Source organism: Hypanus sabinus, chromosome 9, assembly GCF_030144855.1.
Source record: "Hypanus sabinus isolate sHypSab1 chromosome 9, sHypSab1.hap1, whole genome shotgun sequence".
In the NCBI taxonomy this organism is placed as follows: domain Eukaryota; kingdom Metazoa; phylum Chordata; class Chondrichthyes; order Myliobatiformes; family Dasyatidae; genus Hypanus; species Hypanus sabinus.
In genome coordinates this window covers 41100151-41122445 of record NC_082714.1, presented here as the reverse complement: position 1 = coordinate 41122445, position 22295 = coordinate 41100151, and the positions used below count along the sequence as shown (strand labels likewise).

At 41.3% G+C, this 22295-nt stretch overlaps 1 protein-coding gene and 1 pseudogene across 2 annotated transcripts; both read left to right on the top strand.

Moving 5' to 3' along the window:
• Positions 1–313: 313 nt before the first annotated feature.
• Positions 314–21801, top strand: cpsf4 (cleavage and polyadenylation specific factor 4). 2 transcript variants are annotated; one of them, XM_059979537.1, is made up of 8 exons: positions 314–510; positions 11825–11875; positions 13315–13467; positions 14112–14207; positions 16156–16249; positions 18839–18902; positions 19778–19909; positions 20674–21801. In XM_059979537.1, exons 1-8 carry the CDS (start codon positions 408–410, stop codon positions 20740–20742), a joined length of 762 nt encoding a protein of 253 aa, XP_059835520.1. In that variant the 5' UTR covers positions 314–407; the 3' UTR covers positions 20743–21801. The 2 variants fall into 2 exon arrangements, with proteins under 2 accessions (XP_059835520.1, XP_059835519.1); XM_059979536.1 differs by having other exon boundaries at positions 19733–19909.
• LOC132399298 (small ribosomal subunit protein eS19-like) lies at positions 745–4834 on the top strand (annotated as a pseudogene).
• Positions 21802–22295: the final 494 nt, after the last annotated feature.

The following is a 22295-nucleotide window of genomic DNA, read 5'->3' as shown; positions in this document are numbered from 1 at the left end:
ACGAGACAAACAGGCATAACGAGAGAAATCAACTGAAGGACACAGAGTAAGAGAATGTGTAACAGGAAAGCATAGAAGCATTTTCTTCCTGAAGTATGAAAGCTGTAGCATAAATAATTGAAATATTGTCGCTAAAATTTCACTTCCAATTGTTTCCCCATTTAAGTTCTAAGGTGCTGTGAAGCCTTTCCCAGTCCAGCCATCTAAACCCACCCGTTCGCCCTCGGGTGGCTGCGGTCCTCCTGGGTTGAGGGGGCGCTCCAGTCACCGCCGGGAGGGACGACTCTTGCGCCGCCGACGACTCTTTGTTGGGGTGAGGGGTCAAGGGGCGGGTTGCTCTGTTCCCGGGCTCGGTGCTGAGGCGGTCTTAGCGTTTGAATCTCGGGCCGGAGAGGCAGCGGCGCAAGATGCAGGAGCTCATTTCCAATGTGGAGCACATCAGGTTTGAGCTGGAGATGGCGGTGGAGCAGCAGCTGGGGGCTCAGCCGCTGCCTTTCCCGGGCATGGACAGTAAGTACCAGCCTCGACACGCAAGGCAGAGCCGGGCCTGGAGGCCCTTCCCTTCCCCGCCCACAGACTTCCCCTCCTGTCATACCTCCCACCCTTTACAGCTCCTCTTTCAACACGCCACTGTTCCCAAGCAGGGAAAAAAGTGTACCTGGGTCTTTTTAAACACCAACGCCTTTCTGACCATTGTGAGTAAATAACATTAGACCTCTCAATGGTAGTTAAGCAAAAAGTTCGGCATGGATGTAGAGGTCTGAACGACCTATTTCTGTGCTGTATGACTTAAGTGTTACCTTTTTTATTTATAAAAAGAAAGATGGAAACCCAGGAATCATTCTCAAGATTGATCCTGTTGCCTTACACCACCTCATTGGACGATACAATTTGCTTGAACGTGTGGAGGAAACATTGAACGTAGTAAGAGTTCAGTGCACGCAAGCTGTTTGAGTTCAATGTCCATATCTAAGTCTGCTTACTATCATCACTGCTACGAATTGATTAATTGTCTATGAAAAGTTGAGAGATCTGGGCTGAGAGAGAAGCCTGACCTTCATTCTACCAATGACTGATTCATCTCTCCGTGCTGGCATTGCTAGCAGTGACCATTGCACTATCCTTCTGTACAGGTTCCATGTATTGGCAGTGTTATCATACTAGTTGGCATAGGTTCAGACAGATATGGCATGTGAGGCGATAAGAACTATCAGTAGGAATAGAAATGTACTACATCATCTATAACTTCATGGTCCGGTGTATTAAACATGTTATGCCAATCAAGCCAGTAGATCAACACCATGAGGAAGTGCAGAAGAGTACACTGCGGGCAGCTGCAGATGTAACTGAGGATGAGGCCAAAGCTACAACACAGAACTACATGTGTGCAAAACGGCAAAAACAACAACCAGCAGGTTGTGGTGTGTAATCCCACTCCAAAGCCTTGTAGTCGTACTATATATAGTAGCAATAGACAATTAGAGGTAATAGAAGAGACAGTTTCAATAATATCTCCACTCCTGATATCAAATAAAAACTACACATGCTACAAACCTGAAATAAAAACAAAATATTGGCAGCATGTAGCAGATCAGGCAGCATTCCCTATAGAGAGAGAGACATAGAACTAATGTTCTTAATCCAGATTTCTTTATCAGAATTAGTGAAGTGAAAACAAATTTGTTTTTAAGTTGTGAATTGAATGTGTATGATAGAATAGTCCACAATACCTACAGCACCGTCTAGTTAAAAGATATTCAAGACTATTAGATCAAATTTCAAAGTAATTTTGTTATCAAAGTACATGTATGTCACCATAAACAACCCTGAGATTTTCTTGCATAAAATCACAGTAAATACAAGAAACACAATAGAATCAATGAAAGATTGCAACAAATAGGACAAACAACCAATGTGCAGAAAACCCCAACAAACTGCAAATATAAAAAGAGAAAACAAATAAATAATAAATATCGAGAATGTGAGATGAAGATCCTTGAAAGTGAGTCCATAGGTTGTGGGAACAGTTTAGTGAAGGGGTGAGTGAAATTATCCTCTCTGGTTCAAGAGCCTTATGGTTGAGGGGTAAACAGTGTTCTTGCACCTAGTGGAGCAGCTCCTGAACGCTCTTCCTGACGGCAGTGACGAGAAGAAGTCTGGGTGGTGAATGTCCTTGATGGTGGAAGCTGCTTCCCTATTACAGTGCTCCGTGTAGGTGTGCTCAGTGATGAGGAGAGCTTTATCCGTGATGGGCTGGGCCATATCCACTACTTTATGGAGGTTTTTCCATGCAAGGGCGTTGGGGGTTTCCAAACCAGGCCATGATGCAACCAGTTAGTATACTCCCCACCACACACCTATAGGAGTTTGTCAAAGTTTTAGAGCTTTCTGCACGCAGAGCCCAGGGAATGAATTTGGCGGCTGTCATGATGAAGGACGTGAACCAGCAGGAGTTTGTTCGGGCCCTGGGAGCCTTTCTGAAGGTTTGGAAACTGAAGCTCCCCGACTGGGTTGACACTGTGAAACTGGGTAAACACAAGGAGCTGACTCCTTACAACGAAAACTGGTTCTACGCCCGAGTTGCCTCCACAGTCCGTCACCTGTCCCTGAGGGGCGGCGTTGGCATGGGGACCATGACCAAGATCTACGGGGGCCACCAGCATAACGGCGTGAAGCCTAGCCACTTCAGCCTTGGCTCCAAGTCCGTCGCTTAGAAAGTGCTACAGGCACTCGGGTTGAAGATGGTGGAAAAAGATCCCAATGGGAGTGGGAGGCTGACTCCACAGGGACAGAGAGACTTGGATCAGATCGCTGGGCAGGTTGCAGCAGCCAGCAAGAAGCATTAAGAGATCTGCATGTCATACTTAAAAAAAAATAAAAATAAAATCCTTCAGCTCAAAAAAAAGTTTTAGATGACATGCCAAATTTTCGCAGACTTCTAAGTTAGAGGCACTGCCATGCTTTCTTTGTAATGGCACTTAATTACTGGACCCTGGACAGATCTGCTGAAAGGATAACACCAAGGAATTTAAAGTTGCCAACCCACTCTACCTCTGGTCCCCTGATGAGGTTCATGTACTTCCAGTTTCCTCCCCCTGAAGACAATAATCAGCCCCTTGGTCTTGCTGACATTGAGTGAGAGGTTGTTGTGGCACCACGGGGCCAGATTTTCAGTCTCCCTCCTGTATGTTGATTCGTCACCACCTTTGATTCAGCCAACAACAGTGTTGTCATAGTAAACTTAAATTTGGCATTGGAACAAAGGCTGAGCCTCACAGTCATAAGAATAAAGTGAGTAGAGCAGGGGATTAAGCACACAGCCTTGTGCACCCTTCCTGATGGAGATCAAGAGGAAATAAAGTCCACTCAGAATAAGTGAAAACTAGGCTATAAGTTGCTGAAAATGGTAAATGAAAGTGAATTCTGGGAGTACCAAGCAGTTCTGGCAACACTGGTAGTGAGAGAAAAATGTAATTAAAATTGTTGAATGTATCTCAGAATCAGCCATTTCTGACATTGAAAAGGCTGGTGGTCTAAACTTATATTCAGTCTTGAATCCCATAGACTGCAGTGTGTCTAAAAAGAAGATGAAGCACTCTTCCCCCGAGTTTATGCTGTAACAGTTTTGGACAACAAGGACAGAACAGACTGGGAATGGGATACAGGGTTATTAGCAGGTAATCGGACTTATAGGGTTGCCTTTGTGTTCTGCAAAGTGGTTAGAGTCTAGGTTTACTCTCTGTGGTGAAGACCACATCTTTAGTTTCAAATGCAGTATATTAAGTTGCGGTAAAGTGAATTGCTGCTTCACCTGTAAGGGCTGTTTGGGTCCTTGAAGGGGCAAGTTACAGAGTAGTTGGTGGAAATGGAAGAGTAATCCAGAAAGTTAGGAATGAAACAGTCACTTCAGAAGGAAGCACTGAAGACTTGTTCTTCATTACTGCATCCGAGTAGTTCCACTACAGTTGCATCTCCCACATCTACTCGATATGGAAATTTGCCCAGGTATGTGCTGTTCACAAAAAGCACGATAAATCCCATGTGCAGAATAGCATTCAGTCAGCCCAATATGTCATCAGGAAAGTAATGGGAGCATTAGCTCTCCAATAATTTGCTCTCCGACCACTCTGCACCGAACTTTGTCACAGCCTTGCTTCACAGAGCTAAGTTTTCCGGGTGGGGTGAAAGTGATGAGCCTTGATATCAGGATGTCATTTGACTAATTAGTTCTGGTTAAACCGAAGCCAGTGGGCATAAAGGACATTAAAAAGCTCCAGTAGTTGATGTCGATGCATGCACAAAGGGCAGTGGTTATGATATTTAAAGATCAACCATCACAGCTGTAGGGCCATTGTAGGAGTTCCTCATCTTCCACTACTTCAGTATCTGATCTAGTAACATTCTCACTTCTCTCAAATTCAGAAGTGTGATGTTGCTCAATATTATATTTCACTTTTAATTCTTCAGAAGCTGAATCAAGCCAACATGCAGGAAGACCCAAGATAACATTTCAGACGTGGGCTGATAAGTGACAAGTAGAAGTACCAGGCCATTCCTTCTCCAATGTGAAGCAGTTTAGTTGGCCTTCCCTTGTACTCAATGGCATTGGCATTACCATTACCTTGTTCCCCACCAACAACATCTTGACAATCTTCACTGACCTGTGGCTAAATAATGTACAGGGCCTTGTAAAAGTATTTAGCACCCAACCCTTTGTTCACATAAATGAGTATTACAACCAGGGATTTTGATCAATTTAACTTGATAATTTTTATTTGTGAATCACGTCCTCCTTTTTTTTTGACAATAAAGCCCAAAAACACAAAAAATTGTAAAGCATGAAAACCTAAACATTCAAAAACTGAAATGTCAGCAGCTCAAAAGTATTCATCCCCCCCCCCCCCCCCCCCCCCGTTCAGTACTTAGTTGAATCACCTCTCACAGCTATTACAGCCAGTAGTATTTTTGGGTAAGTCTCTGTTAGCTTTGCACAATGTGATGGAGAAAGATTTGCCCTTTCCTCCTTGCAAAATTGCTCAAGCTGTGCCAAGTTAGTTGGGGAGTGACAGTGACAGTGATTTTGAGATTTTGCATAAAATGTTTGATCTGGTTAAAGTTAGGACTCTGGGCCATTCAATAACATCAATTTTCTTCATTTGAAGCCACTCCATGGTTACTCTGGCAGTGTGCCTTGGGTCGTTTTCCTGCTAAAAGGCAAACTTCCTCCCCAGTATAGGCTTTCTGTCAAAGGGCAGCAGGTTTTTATCCAGCATCTCTCTGTATTTAGGGGCATTCATCTTCCTGACCAGATTTCCAGTCCCTGTCCCATAGCTTGATGCTACCTCTTTCATACTTTACAGTAGAGATGTTGTTACCTGGCTGAAGAGCAGTATTAGGTTTATGCCATATGTAACACTTAGTGTTGAGGCCAAAGTTCCACTTTAGTCTCATCTGACCACAAGACCTTCTTCCACAGCTTCACAGTACAGGTCGACCTTCTCTAATCTGGCACCATTGGGACCTGAGGAGTGCCGGATTAATGAAAATGCTGAATTACAGAAGGACCACATTAAGCAATAGCTAACAGCCTCATCATACCTTTAAAATATCATGTGTATCAGTACAAGTTAGATAATAATGAAACAGAAATATTACATAAGTAGCAAGTGAAATTTTAATAAGGTAATATACTGTACAGGCACAGATAAAATAAAGGGTACAGCTAAATGTACAGAAATTATATAGAAAAGTTGAGCACTTCCGCTTCTAAAGTGAGATGTTTAATATACCTTCAGGCAAAGTTACGTGTCTGCAAGTGTGGGATTGTCAGGATCATCAACATCTTCATCTTGAAAAATGAGTGAAGCATCAGGAACTGGTGCTGAAAGTGGCACAACATTGTACACCTGCTCGGGGCTTAATTTTTCATCGGAGACTAACTTGGTGAACTCAACAAACTCTACTGCTGCTTCCTTGTCTGCTGAATGTTTTTCACCACAGGCTGCACAAAACTGTAAGCCATGACACTGCTTAAACCAATGAAGCCAGGCTTCACTATAGTCACACTCATAATCTAGTCCTAGTTCTTCATGAAACACTTTTGCTTGTTCCTTCACCATATCTCCAGATAGTTCAACACCTTCACTTACACGAAGATTAAACCACGTTATCAGCACTTTATCTAGTTATGAACTTCTTCCGTCTTTCATTGTTTTTTTTAACGCACATCTGTTTCTTTGAGCCACTATCACAATAAGCAGGAATCGCCTGTCTGCTTACAAGAGCGTGCCAACACGTGAACAGAACTAGCGCAACCAAAACAACGCGCAGCAGATTGGTACGGTGGCTCGGGAAATTTGAAATCAGTGCCGGATTATTGAAGGAACAGGATTACAAGTAGTTGGATTAGTGAAGGTCAACTGTATCTTCTAAGCGACGCTTTGCAAAGTCTTTACAGACAAGGATATGTTTTTTTTTAGCCATGGCTTCTTCCTTGCCACTCTTTCATGAATACCTTTTTTGTGCAAGGCCTTGGAGATGGTGGAGCAATGAGCTTCATCTCCAGTTGCAACCACTGACTTCTGCAGCTCACTCAGAGTGACTGTTGGCATCACAGTGGCCTCAATACAAGTGCCATTCTTCTCTGGCATGTAAGTTTAGAGGGGCAGCCTGACCTAGGCAGTGTGACTGTGGTTTCATATTTTTTCACAATGAACTGGACTGAGCTCCAAGGTATTTTCAGGGCCTTTGAGCTAATCTATCCTTTCCCGGATTTATACTTCTCTATTATCGCTTCCATGACTTGTCTAGAATGCTCTTCAGTCTTCATTTTGGTTTGGTCTGTTGAAAATCTGCATAGAGTTGGACCTTATAGAGAGAAGGGTATTGATTCTTACAAATTCATTGAAAACAGGTGATATTCCAATTTTCTACATCAACAAATTGGGTGAGTTGGTAAGGTAATATACAGTATTGCACCTGAGGAAGGTTAGCATAGTAATTACAAAGGGGATGAATACTGCTTCAGCCTCACAATCTTGCTTTTTAATTTTAGTAAATTGTTGACAGTTTTGGGAATTCTTTAGATTTGACGTGATGCACAATGTTTTGAAGATTAACTCGGAAAAATCCTACATCGATATATTTTAAATTTAGAAAATAACAGTAAAATGTGAAAATAGTTGTGAGGGTTGAATACTTTTTCAAGGCAATGTATTTCCTGTGTTCTTTTAAAGTACTTGTTTTATTATGCAACAATCAGGATTAATTGCAATTTATATTAATGATGTAAGTGTGTTCATATTGTGTTGCTATTGCAGTTTGGGCAGGGGAGTGAAGGGTTCTAGACTTGAGCAAGTAGAAGTTACTTACTTTACTTTATTGTCACCAAACAACTGATACTAGAGCGTACAATCATCACAGCGATATTTGATTCTGCGCTTCGCGCTCCCTGGAGTACAGATCAAAGTAAATATAATAAAAATTTAAATTATAAATCATAATTAGATAATAGAAAAGGGAAAGTAGGGTAGTGCAAGTCAGGTCCCGATATTTGGAAGGTATGGCGCAGATCCGGGTCAGGATCTGTTCAGCAGTCTTATCACAGTTGAAAAGAAGCTATTCCCAAATCTGGCCGTACAAATCTCCATGCTCCTGAACCTTCTCCCGGAGGGAAGTGGGACAAAAAGTGTGTTGGCTGGGTGGGTCGTGTCCTTGATTATCCTGGCAGCACTGCTCTGACAGTGTGCAGTGTAAAGTGAGTCCAAGGATGGAAGATTGGTTTGTGTGATGTGCTGGGCTATGTTCGCGATCTTCTGCAGCTTCTTCTGGTCTTGGACAGGACAACTTCCATACCAGGTTGTGATGCACCTTAGAAGAATGTTTTCTACGGTGCATCTATAAAAATTAGTGAGATTTTAGGGGACAGGCCAAATTTCTTCAGCTTTCTCAGGAAGTAAACGCACAGTTGGGCCTTCTTGGCAGTGGACTCTGCTTGGTTAGACCAAGGCAGGTCATTTGTGATATTCACCTTGAGGAACTTAAAGTTTTTGACCTGTTCCACTTGCGCACCTCCGATGTAGATGGGGTCATGTGGTCCACTATTCCTTCTGAAGTCAACAACCAATTCCTTCGTCTTGCTGACGTTGAGGGATAGGTTATTGTCTTCGCACCATGCCACCAGGTTCTTAATTTCCTCTCTGTACTCAGACTCATCATTATCCAAAATACGGCTTACAATTGTGGTGTCATCAGCAAACTTATATATTGAGTTCGATGGAAACTTTGCTACACAATCATGGGTGTACAGTGAGCACTGCAGGGGGCTGAGTACACAGCCTAGTGGGACACCGGTGCTCAGAGTGATTGTAGAGGAGAGCTTGGCCCCTATTTTTACAGCCTGGGTCCTGTCTGTGAGGAAGTTGAAGATCCAGCTGCAGATCTGAGTGCTAAGACCCAGGTTCCAGAGCTCAGGAATCAGTTTATTTGGAATGATGGTATTAAAGGCAGAGCTGTATTCAATGAAAAGGAGCCTTTCATATGTGTCTTTTTTCTTCAGGTGTTCTAAGGAGCAATGTAGTGACAGAGAGATGGCATCTGCCGTTGACCTGTTGCTCGGGTAGGCGAATTGCAAAGCGTCGAGGTTGACTGGTAGGTTATGGTTGCTATGTGCCATAACCATTCGCTCGAAACACTTCATAGCAATTGATGTCACAGCCACAGGTAGATAGTCATTCAGGCATGCTACCTTGCTTTTCTTCGGCACCGGAATTATCGTTGCCTTCTTAAAACATGAGGGGATCTTAGTCTGAAGCAGGGAGCAGTTGAAGATGTCAGCAAACACTCCAGCTAGCTCGCTAGGCCTGGAGAACCTGTCCCGGGTCGCCATCTGGGCCTGTCGCCTTCCTTGGATTATTCTTCAGGAAGGCTCTTCTAACGTCTTCCTCAGTGATGATGAATCTCGATGCCACCAAGTCCGGTTCATCTGGAGGGGGCGGGACACTCGTATTCAAATCTTGCGTCGAATATGTTAAGTTCGTCAGGAAGAGAAGCGGTACAGTTATTGATATTCCCAGCCTTTTCTTTGCGCTCAGTGATCTCATTTACACCCTGCCATAGTCTACTGGCATCCCTCTGGTTAGCCTGGGCTTCCAACTTGGCTCGATATTGCCTCTTGGCGCCCTTAATGGCTTTCCAGAGTTCACGCCTGGATTCTGTGTAGCAACTGGTATCCCCGGACCTAAAAGCCGCAGCTTTAGCCTTCAGGAGGGACTGGACCTCAAGTCATCCAAGGTTTCTGGTTAGGGAATACCCGGATCATCTTGCGAGACACACAGTCCTCTGTGCGCTTCCAGATAAAGTCCGTGACAGCTGAGGCATACTCATCGAGGTTAGCTGCCAAGTCCTTGAATACTAACCAGTCCACCGATTCAAAGCAGTCACGGAGGATCTCATCCATTTCCTCTGTCCAACGCGACACCACTTTTGACACCGTGACCTCCCACTTCAGTTTCTGTTTGTAAGCCGGGAGGAGGAGTATGGCCTGATGGTCTGATTTTCCGAAGTGAGGTCGTGGTGGAACGGTAGGCATCCTTGACTGTTGTGTAGCAGTGGTCAAGTATATTCAGACCTCTCTAGTGGAGCAGGAGACATGTTGGTATAACTTTGGTAGCACTTTTCTGAGATTGGCCTGGTTGAAGTCCCCAGCTGTAGTGAGCAAAGCCTCCGAATACCTGGTCTCAAGTTCACTGATGTTGGCATACAGTGTGTTCACAGCACACTCCACGCCCGCCTGGGGGGGAATGTAGACCGCCGTCAGTATGACCGAGGTGAATTCCCATGGCAGATAATAGGGACAACACTTCAGACAGATGTTCCAGGTCCGGACTGCAGGAGCTTGTCAGTGCCACTGTGTCCGAGCACCACGCAGTGTTGATCAGTAGGCAGACACCACCTCCCTTCGTCTTGCCCAAAGATGCCGTGCGGTCCATCCAATGGATCGAAAATCCCTCTGGTCGGATGGCACAGTCTGAGGTGGCAGGGGAGAGCCAGTTCTCTGTGAAACAGAATACACAGTAGTTCTGCATCTCCCTGAGGTGAGTTTCCCTTTAAGATCATCCACCTTGTTCTCTATGGCTTGCATATTAGCTAGTAGTGGGCAGGGGGACCCTAAAGCCCCTCAGCTTCAATCTGACCAGTAGCCCAGTTCTTTTCCCACACTTCCTCAGTAAATAGTGCATCTTTCCAGGTTTCCATCGATGCAGTGTGTTGTTGGCAGCTCTTTGAGATTGGTGGATGCATCCCACAGGGATTGATTGGCAAGTCACATCGTCTGGCGCTCCAGGTCGGGCTGAGTGATAGGGGAGGCTCCGCTGCCACTTCCAACTGCAGGGGGCCCGGGCTGTCGATTGGGTCGGGCCCCAAAGCCGACACTTAATCCCGGACGGCCGGGCTCCCGGCTGAAACAAGTCTGTGAACTGAGTCACGGTTGCGGAGGCTCGATTTCCGAGGTCGGCAGTTTTGGCCTCACTTCTGGCAGCTGTGATAAGTGTGGGAAAATCTGAATTTATTCACTCTGTAGGAAACACTGGCAAAATCTTGTTGATTCATGAATAAGTAAACATGGGTAAAATAAATGATGCAAAGAGAATTTTTAATTGCAGGTAAAATTTGGAGTTTGCGACTGTAAGGCTTGTTCCTCTTGTGACAGGGTTTGTTGAGTACTATGTACTCTTTTGATCTCTTTTTGTTGCCTTGGAGAAAGTGCAGTATGCATTCATTAGATTAACTTCTGGGACAAAAGTACTTACTGGATGATGGTACTCACCAGGGTCTAAAAGGGTGAGAAATAGTTTAATTGAGAGAGAAGATTCTAAGAAGATTAAATGCTGGGAAGCAGTTTCCTTAGACTGGAGAACATAGTTTATTTAGAGCTGAGATGACAAATTGCATTACACAGTTCTTTTTAAATGCTTATAATTAAATACTGCAGGTGCCTGTTACTCAGATATTGAATACGTACAAAATTTTTGGGTGTTTGGGGTCTTGGGCTAGCAGGGGAAGTGGGTGAGCCATGAGCTTAATGAATGAGCAGACTAAAGATGTCTTATTCCTACTAGATGCATACTTTAAAAGAAAAATTGCTGTTGCTTTGAATTAATGTGTATGCAAGCAATAGGTCAGTTCCAGGGCAGTCAGCATTCCTGATGCAATTCTGTAGCAGTTCTTTGGCGGGGTCATTGGACTGAAATACAGTATTCAATTGCCATTCCATGGCTGCTGCTTGACTGACTTAAGTTTTCCACATTTTTGTTCTTGTTTCAGATTCCAGCGCCTGCAGCTACATTTGTTTTCCATCCCTGGTGTACTTGTCCTAAATACTGAGATCCCTCTTAAGCTACCTGCGAAGCATGATGTGTTCAATACTGCATCCATTTGTGCTGACTAATATTTTTAATAGTGCATTTAATAAGTTTGTCTACTTGCTTTAGTAGGACATATTATCTAAACTTTCAAGTTTAAATAAACCAAATGACTTATTGGAGACAGAACAAATCTGACTTGCAATTATTCTTGTGCCCACATTGTTTCACTACTTGGACAGTGCACTAATTTTGACATCAGTTGTTTACTGGAGTAACTTGTGTATTTTTTTGTTAATGGTCCCTAGAAAATAGTTAGATCGTCCAAAACAATTCATTTCCAATGAAGAAAAAGGAAGCATTTTTAGGCATTTGAGGTATCAGTGACTCTATCTCCATAATTGGGACAAGGATTTTAAAAGCTATTGAACATAGCTTATGTGCTTGTTATTTTTCTTTTACAGAGTCTGGTGCAGCGGTATGTGAATTTTTTCTGCGGGCGTCATGTGGGAAGGGTAAGCTATCAAAGCAACTGTTGATCAGTTTGATTAGTTACTATAGCATTTATTACTAAGAACATGGAATTTCACTTTTAACTAATTATAATTTTACACAAACGTTCTCAGCAGACACAGAATCATCCTCCGCCTTTTTTATTCTTCCTTACCTATTTGTCTGTTTTGCTGCATCACGTTAGAGGAATGTCTGAGATAAGCTCTTTCTGTAAGGACGGGAAGCACTCAGTATTTGCATCCACCCATTACCAGCACCTCACCTGGTATTGATGGTGGGTTGGTGGCTCATTAGTCAATTCTCTCAGCTAGGTGGTGGGATAGGGAGACTAATGGAATGAGGAGAGGAAACTAAACTACCGAAAAGACTGTGTCTTTAATGAGACAATCATTTGCAGTATTCATCACAATGATGTCCTAATCCATGCTGACATGGTAGGGACCTTGTGCACTGGACCATCAATATGTGGTGAAATTCAAAATAACTGTAGCCATTGAAAATCTTAAATAGGACCAGAAGATGCTAGAAATATTGATCAGGTATTTTCTGTGAGAAGAGAAGCAGTTTATTTTTCAAGTTAAAGACTCTTTGTCCTAGGTAGGTAGCCCTCTGTCATCTTCCTTCCTCTCCAAGCTAAGACAGGGACGAATAGGACAATGGGAATATCTCTGGTGTGGAGTGAAGTTAAGATATAGTCATCTCATTGGTAGTTATTAGGAAGGGGAAACTTTTGCCATTTCTTCCTATAAAATGTTTGAAATGACAGTGAGAAGAGAAAAGGACTGTAAGAGTTGCAAAATTTATCACTAGGAACATGCTCAACATGTCAGGTTTCATTAATAGAAAGAGGAAAAACTGAGCCAATATCACAGAAGATTAACTCTGCTACAGAGAACGTCAGTCATACGAAGTTACAGAATTTGATAATGATTTTGATCCCTGTGATATGTACTGATGGAAAATTAAGTGTTGTCCTACAAGCTTGGATTAGGTCTGGTCATAACAATCTGGGAGGTACAGGTATGTTAATTTTTTTGTTTGAGAGCATTCTGATCTTTTCCTTGGTTTCTAGAGAATGAGGCCAAATACTTCTAAAAATATTGAATCACATGGAAATTAAATCCTGGTACCTGTTATTAATATGCATTTCCTGATAGAGGTGAACTTTTGCTTGCAGATCTCACAAAGCCTGTGGTATGGTATGTGCTCTCGAGAGAAACAGGAGAACATGTTTTGTGAAACTGGATGTATATAAACATGTACAGTACACTATTCCTCAAAGTTTATGAATCGCTGCCTTTGTGACTCTGAAACCTTGAGGAATGGTATTTTGTACATGTTTATATGTTCTTCCCTTTGTTGGTGATGTGCCTCTTCCTCTCTTCCTTTCTCCCATCCCCAGTAACTATTCTAGTGATTGAACCTGACTTTTCTATTGCAGGTGGAATGTGTCCCTTTCGCCACATTAGTGGTGAGAAGACAGTGGTGTGTAAACACTGGTTGCGGGGGCTGTGCAAGAAAGGAGATCAGTGTGAATTCTTACATGAGTATGACATGACGAAGATGCCAGAGTGTTATTTCTATTCCAAGTTTGGTGAGCTCACTGTTCACTTTGTGTGGGATTTCCAAGCTAATTGAAGGTGGAAAAAGCAGGCTTAGCATTAGTAACTGTGACAAAATGCTGTCTTGCTGAAATGTTTTAAAAAATCTTATTATGGCTTTCCTATGTACAAGAATTGTGCACTACAGCTTTAAAGTCACATCTAAGAATTACTTCTGTTATAATCTCTTATATCAGGGCAGTGTGGTACACTTTAATAAGAAATAACCCTCAAGTTTCTGAAACGACGCTGTTTTGGAATATGATCACCTATGTATTTTCAAATTCCTTGCACGTAATGCTGAGTGCATCTGCTTCCCGGGCCAAGTTTAGGATTTGGATATGCCTGCAACATGCAGTGATAAATTCCTTAAGTATCTCCCAGCTGTTACAATCAGTTGCCTCAGATTAGGGATATTGCTTCAGAGCAAATTTAGTTGGTGTTTGAGAGTTAATAGACTGCTATCAGAATGATCAGTTCGTTCGGTTGAAACATTCCTTAAGGAATAGGTTATAGGATGATATCAAGAAGGGAGAATTGAAATAATCTAAGCTAGCCTAAATGCAATTAGTTCCCTTATTTTCCCTTTGTGATTTGTTTTAATTTGGTTTTCTTTCCCCCTCTCATGCTGCTGCAGGAGAATGTAGTAACAAAGAATGTCCATTTCTACATATTGATCCTGAGTCCAAAATTAAAGACTGTCCATGGTATGACAGAGGATTTTGTAAACATGGTAAGTGTTATGTAAGGTGGAAAAGTGGTTAAATTATCTGAATGGATGCTGTCAAGTACATTGTTTTGGCTCTGTTGGAGATTGGAGAATGTGTCGTTTTACTTGACTCTCAGTTGGGCTGTTGTGTGGCACGGAGAGAACGGTGGTTGAGAATGGAACAAAACTTCCAAAGTACCCTGAGGGAAAGAGAAACAATTTTTTACTCTCTAGATGCCATCCATTTCAGCAGAATATCCAAATGATCATTCTTCACATGTGAATCTGGTCAGCATTCACTCTGATCGCAAGCCTGATCCCATTTTAGGCTGTTGTAGACACCTGTGTAACCTCCAATAGGATGCATTGCCTGGTGATCAGATACAGAAATCTATTCATTTGTTTTGATTTTACAACTTAACCAAAAATGTGATGAGGGAGAGACGAGCAATTGTGGTGGCACACTTACCATCCTACCTGAGGGATTGACTCTCTAGAGGTGAGGAGTAGTTGTAAGATGTTAAAATTAGTTTTTTTAAACTAAAATATTTGTATTGGGCAGATGTTTTTTTACTTTTAATTTGGGCAATGTCCAAATTAGGGAAAGTTAAAAATATTCTTTATTCAGTTCCAGTTGCCGTTATAACCACATAACAATTACAGCACGGACATCTCGGCCCTTCTGGTCCTTGCCGAATGCTTACTCTCACCTAGTCCCACTGACCTGCACTCAGCCCATAACCCTCCATTCCTTTCCTGTCCATATACCTATCTAATGTTACTTTAAATGACAGTATCCCCCCATGGATAAAATCAAAATGGCCTGGGAGCAGGATTTAAATATCTCCTTATCTGAGGAGAGCTGGGATTCAGTTCTCAAATCAGTTAACTCAACTTCTCTTTGTGCTCGCCACTGCCTTTTACAGTTTAAGATTGTTCATATAGCCCATATGTCTAAATCTAAACTATCTCGATTCTACCCTAGTGTTAGTCCGCTCTGTGATAAATGCAAGAGGGGCGTGGCCTCTCTCATCCATATGTACTGGTTCTGTCCTAGCTTGGAGAAATTCTGGAAAGATGTCTTCACTACGTTATTGTGTATTTTGAATCAGCACCTAGAATCAAACCCCTTAATTGCTCTGTTCGGTTTTTGGGGCGAGACAGATTTATGTCTGGGTCCGACCAAATGCCGAATATTATCCTTTGCCTCTCTCCTGGCTAGATGCTTCATCTTCCTCAGATGGAGAGATGTTGCCCCGCCCACTCATGCTCAATGGCTTAACGACATCATGGCCTGTTTGGACCTCGAAAAAATTCATTATTCAGTTCTCAATTCGGATCTAAAGTTCCATAAGGTCTGGGGACCTTTTATCGAGTACTTTCATAACCTTCCTCTTGACTAGGGTTTTTTTTTTCTTTTTGGTCCCTTGCTTTCAGCTCCTTTTTTTTTCTGGTAGAAGGCATTATTATCCTCTGTTGCTGAGTGTATTCACAGTCTGGGAGCTTGGCTATCCTGACTTATTCTCTCTATATTGTGTTGTGGTTGGTCTGGAGGAGTTGTTGTTTTTTCTTGTGTTGTGGGGCTTGGGGAGGGCACTAAGCTTACTTGTCTTTAATTTAGGTGCTTTTTTTTTGCTTAATTCTCTTCCTTTGTAGCATATTGTTATTGTATGCTTAATTTTGCACCGTTTTAATGTTCCTCATTGGGATTTGGGGTTTTTAATTTGTAAAATGTTTTGAAAAACTAATTAAAATTTTTTTTAAAAATTAAAAAAAAAATGATAGTATCGAACCTGCCTCTACCAATATAAATTTTCTTTTTAACAGAATAAACATTTACATTGTTTTTCTGGAAAGGATGCTCTGACCATTTTGTCTCGGAGTCGTTTTTAATAGCGTGTCATGGAGATGGAGGGATGTTATTGCTGAGTTATAACTTCAGATTGCTGATCCAAATCCTGTCCTTTTGCAGGTCCTTTGTGCAGGCACCGGCATACCCGCCGAGTCATCTGTGTAAATTATCTGGTGGGGTTCTGTCCCGAAGGCCCCTATTGTAAATTCATGCAGTAAGTATACAACAATTTGGAGCATGATAGAGAAGGCCTTTCAGCATATCCTGTCAGCAAAATTAAATCAAAACCAGTTTAAACTTGAAATCTGAAAATCTGAAATCTGAAATCTGAAAATCTGAAATCTGAAATCTGAAAATCTGAAATCTGAAAATTATTTAGCACAATAGATCAGGTAGCATCTGTAGCAAAAGAAACAGTTAACCTTTTAGGTTGAAGACTCTTCGTCCCAACTGGGAAAGAGAAAAATTTAAGTTGTATGTTCAATTTAAGTTGTATGGAAAGTGGTGGAAGAATGGATAGGACAAAGGGGATATTTCCAAAGCGAGGCCAGGATTACTGTGGAGGTCAAATGGTTTTATGGGGCAGTTGGAGAGAAAATTAACATATTAGATGAGGGCAGTTAGAGATTGGGAATATAACCAAAGGAATACAGAACTGCTCAAAATGAAAGATTGTAATGAAACACAATATAAACGAGGAACATCTAATTTTCCATCTGAGCAAATTGTAGTCTTTTGGACAATATTGAATTCTAGAACTGGATGAAATTCATTTTCTCTGTTAGGAATGACCATTACGTCATCCATTTGTGACATTGGGGTTTTACTTTTCAATATCTGCTTGGTATGTACAAAAGCCCTGCAGTTTGCTACATTTTTGTTCCTTTATGTTCTCTTTAGTTTACCAACCCTACCTTGTTTTTCATTTTCTCTATGTGCCCCTAATAACCCATCTATCTGATGACCTTTTTCAATTTGTCTCTAAGCAAACTTGTCATCTCCTTTTTAGAGAGATCTGTATTCATCTCTCCCCTACCATCTCAGCAGCTTAAAACTAACTTGCTTCCTCTTTACCAGGTCTTTGAACTGAAATGTTTACTCTTTCTCTTTCCACAGATGCTGTCCGTGCCGCTGAATGTTTGCACTATTTTCTGTTTTTATTTGAGTTTATCCTTCCATTGTTTTGGATTGTGGCTGATGTCTGCCCTAATTTCATTCATCCTTTGCTGCTGCATATGCTTTGAAATCCCATTGATCAGGCATTTTCTGACTAGCTATGACATGTGTAAAAAATGTTTTAAAAATTACCATAATGAATGGCAACATAAAATTATGAACACGTTCAGCAAGATAGACAACAACAAGCAGGAATTTAATGGTTTGGGTTAATAGCTCAATTTGCACAAAAGATCTGAAAGTTTAACTAGCTATGTCTTCTCTGCATTTCTTTTATTTTTGGTTACAATCTCTCACTATGGTGTCTATGAATAATGAAACTTATTTTATATGAAGTCCATAATAGAAAAGTAAGTGAGATGGGGGAGGAAATCGCTGGATCCCCCTAGAACTACAAGCTATAAGACAGTGGGAGAGGAGGGTGTATATATATGGCAGGGAGAGGGAAAACTGAATATTGAAAAGTAAAAACAACAACACACACAAAATGCTGGTGGAACACAGCAGGCCAGGCAGCATCTATAGGGAGAAGCGCTGTTGACATTTCGGGCCGAGACCTCAGGTCTCAGGTCTCGGCCCGAAACGTCAACAGCGCTTCTTCCTATAGATGCTGCCTGGCCTGCTGTGTTCCACCAGCATTTTGTGTGTGTTGTTTGAATTTTCAGCATCTGCAGATTTCCTCATGTTTGCTCATATTGAAAAGTAAGGTGGAATAGGAAGGGAATTGATCAGGGGAGACAGATGGATGAGAAAAGGGCAAAGCAATGTATATACTCTTGAGTTATTGCATCAATTTCTGATGTAATAATACTTAATTTTATTGGTAGTCATGTACTAGAACTTACTGCAAAGTAAAGCAGACGAGAAGGTTGAGGCATGATCAAGTATAAGTCTTCAAATACCGTAAAGGCATTCAATAGAGTTGATACAAAGAAGTTACTTCCTCTTGTAGATTAATACAGGATTAAGAGACTTAACCTTAAAACTGAAGTTGGACCAGTGGTACAACTGGTAGAGGTAATCTGTAACTCTTGATCCCAAAAGACCATGGATGATGGAAATTTACAACACTGAAGCCGATAGATTTGTGTTGGAATAGGTTTTGAAGGATATAAAATGGCATCAAGATGTAAATCATCTAAAGTTAGTTAAAGTCTGTCCCGAGCCTGATAGGCTCATCAGGCTGATGCTTATGCCGGTTTCCGTGGCGTGAAGCGACTGAGAGTATGAGGGACTGAGAGTGTGAGGACACCCCCCCCCCACCCCCCCACCCCCCCCCCCCCCGCCCTGGATAGGACACCAGTCTATTGCGAGGTACCTATTTTTAGCTGGGTGGACTGGAGCAGTGTATGGCCTTTCTCAAGGACACAACACACTGCCTTGGCTGGGACTTGGAACTCACGACCTTCAGATCGCTAGTCCAATGCCTTAACCACTTGGCCACATGCCACAAGTCATCTAAAGACATTACCTAAATTAGAGGGCATCTCTCTTGGGGCTGATTTGTTGCACTTGACTTAAGTCTTTCTGCTGTATTCTCCTCAGGCGTTTTTTTTAAACTTACCATGAATGTTACTTTCGAGGTTTAATCTAACAATGAAACTCATGTATTTATTCTTTCTATCAGCCCTCGGTTCGAACTACCAATGGGTACTGCTGCTGACCAACCACCACTGCAACAGCAACAGCAGGTATGGCAGAAAGTTAGCCTGTGGAAATAGTATTTTTCCTACATTTTGTTTTGGTTTACAAGTTATCTCACAACCTTTTGTTAAAGGAAGAGCTTCCCCTCATTTAGTATCTTTCTTTCCACAGCCTTTACTCATAGTAGTCCGCTGGTACGAATGGGTTGTAATAAAAATGTTATTGGGATCAGTATTTGACACTATAGTGTAGTTCTAAACATTGTTCCAGTTGGGATCCCTGAAGTTTATGCAGAGGCATTTTAATTTAACCAGGAATAACCCTAAGCTAGGAAGTTAAAAGGTAGACAAAAACTTTTGTCACATGCTGCCTAGTAATTGTTTAGTTTAAACGGGATTAATATGATGATAAAGGGGCCTACAGAATCACACGTGAAAAATGATAGGATTTTTGTCGTTTGGATTAGATGTGTCTGACGCCAGTATCATATTGATGTGTGAAATAGAGGTATGTCAAAGGGAAACTAACTATCCGTGACATACAGTAATCTTCGTGCCAACAGAAGCATACTCCCATTCTCTGAGTGAGAAGGAAGGCACGTCTATAATGATAAATTAATTACTGATGTACAAGTGAGGTATTGGTATCTTTTTGCTAGTGATAGCACTACATTTTAAGAAGTTAATTGGTCCAGGACACAGCAGGCAAGATTGGCAGGTCCTTTAGCAAAGAATTTATTTGCAGAGTGAGGTGGTGATTTGATTTGTTAATTTTGAATTTAAAATAGTTTAGAAAATTGTTACATGCAAATTGAGATGCCACAGTACACAGCTCTTGAAGTGTGCTGATGGTCGATGATGTTTCTCTCCATTTGCAGCAAAATGTTAATCAGTTTCAACAGCGATCTTCCTCCTTGGTACAGATTACTAGCACGAACACTAGTGTCGGACAGCAGAAACCAGTTACACAATCCGGAGGATCAGCACAACAGTCCCAGTTTCAGACATCATCAAATCGAGGCCCCAGACCATTGGAACAAGTCACATGTTATAAGGTGAGTGGATCAACATCTCAGAGAAATGGTTCCATGAGTGAGAGAAATGCAAATACTTATGATTTCTGTCATGTCATGTCTGACTTATAAGATGCATACATACTTCTTGGGTCTTAACACCACTATCATTTGGATGTGTGAAATTGCTGTTTGGGTGAAAATACCTTGATACTTTCTAAGGATTATTGTTAAGGTTGATATATTTACCTGTACAAGAGAAGGCAATTCATTTAAAAAGGTTATTGGTAATAGTTTACATTTGAATGACCCAACTCTACCTATACTACAGTTTGGTAAATATTTAATCCTTAAGGTATTTAGCATTTAAGCCATGATCTCAAGGAATGTTGCCTTTTCAGTGGTTGACATGGCAGGAATAAAAATGCTCTTTCAATGGAATATGTTGACTTGATATGGAAAGTAGAGATGAATTTGTATTTCATTCTGTTTGAGTTATTGTTATCTCTGTATGCTTTAACTGTGCATACATAATATACATTCATGTAAATTAGAGGTTTAGTTGTAACATATTTTGCACATTGTATTTTGGTAAATTCTTCATGAAAAATAAAAAATCTGGGGAGAAAGGAGCTGATCGGATCTTTCAACTGTATAAGATAATCCTAGCTATGGTGAATATTAGTCTCATGATACAATGGTGAGGGAGTGGTCGATACTGACAGCACTTTCTCCTTCACTGATTGTATACTTGCGTTATGAGCTGTAGAATCATGGCCTTGAAATAAGTTCTTTTTGTTTTCCAGTGCGGTGAAAAAGGGCATTATGCCAACCGATGCACCAAAGGACACTTGGCGTTTCTTAGCGGTCAGTAGTGATCTCACTGGTGAAAATTATTCTGGAAAAACTCAAGTTCAACTGATGCCCCAATGGAATGGACATTTTATTCTTCGAAGGGGCTAGCAATTTAAAAGCTGAATTTGATTTTTTTGTCCTTCCTTGCACACACTGTGATAGTTGTTACTGCTGTCTAAGCTACCAGTTATAATTGAGGTTTGGTGTTGGGAAGGACTGCACTCTGACGAATGAAAAAGCTACAGAGAATAACTACAACTGGAGCTTTTACTGTACCTCACCCATAGTTTTTTTAATCTTCTAACAAACTTTCCAATAAACAGATGTGCAGTGGATTCAAATGAAACTGAGAGGCAAGAACACAAGTTCAATAGATTACTGCAAGTTATCTTCAACTGTGATATTTCTAATATCATTGTGTATGTTTCTTTTTTGATTTTCTAAAAACACCTACTTTGAGGGTAGTTTTGTAATTTCCCATCAGTCAGGCTTGAATTTCTTCAATTAGAAGCCTTTTAAGTATACCTCCCAACTTGTGACATGTCACATATGGAGCTCCATTTGTGCTTGGGGTGGGTATGCAAAACTGCCGGCTATACAGTCTTACACAAACAAGGCATCTTCCCCTTTCAGAATGTTTAATGTTGAGATATTGTGATGACGGTTGAGTTGTGCACATGGTTAATTGGGCAGGAGGGCATTGCAAATGCCATTAATGTGTTTGGCATGGATGGTTTCCAGCCTAGGTATAACATTATAGCACACTACCATCCAGACAACCACTCATGTAAATTAACACAAAAATAGGAAGAAAATTCTGGCCTTGTGTAAGCAGCTGCAAATAGCTGTTGAAATTTTGAATTAATTGATATGGATTACTTTGCTACATCAAGTTTCTTGATATGGTGTCATATTAATTTGCCTCTATGTTATTACATTTTATAGGAAAAAGGTTTTTAGTTTTGCGGCAAAAGAGAAGTGCATAAGAGTTGCAGAAATTCTATTCTTAAAGCCTCAATTACCATTTGACTGTAAAGGGTTCATTTTTATCCAATTTAATAAATATTTTTTAACAAAGATCTTGCATTCATTTATTTTCATTACTAGTTTATTCTATTGATTTCTCCTAAACAAACGAGTACGACAGCAGGATTTTTCTACCAGTAAACCTAGCAACAGGGAGGAAGGTAGTAGTGATGAGGATTTTCCTAACCTACTAGCAGCAAGGGGGCAAGCTCTGACTTGAGTGGCCTTATTTGGAAGGACTATCGTCCGATTGAAGTTTTACTACTGAGCTCAAAATGTGGGCTTTGGTGAGTATTGACAAAGCAAGTTTTTTTTAAACTATTTTGTATATTTTTTTTAACTGTTTTGGGGAGTAATCATAAAAGTTATGGAGGCTAAGGCAGGGGTATTCTCCTTCCGCAGGATTTGAGAGTTGGGGACATTTCCAATGTTCATGATGACAGCACCTGCAGGAAATGTATCAGTTAGTTTCAGGCAGTACACTCAGCTGGAGCTATGAAGTTCTCGCCGCGTTTAATTGGGGATGCAGAGAACACAGCAGACAATA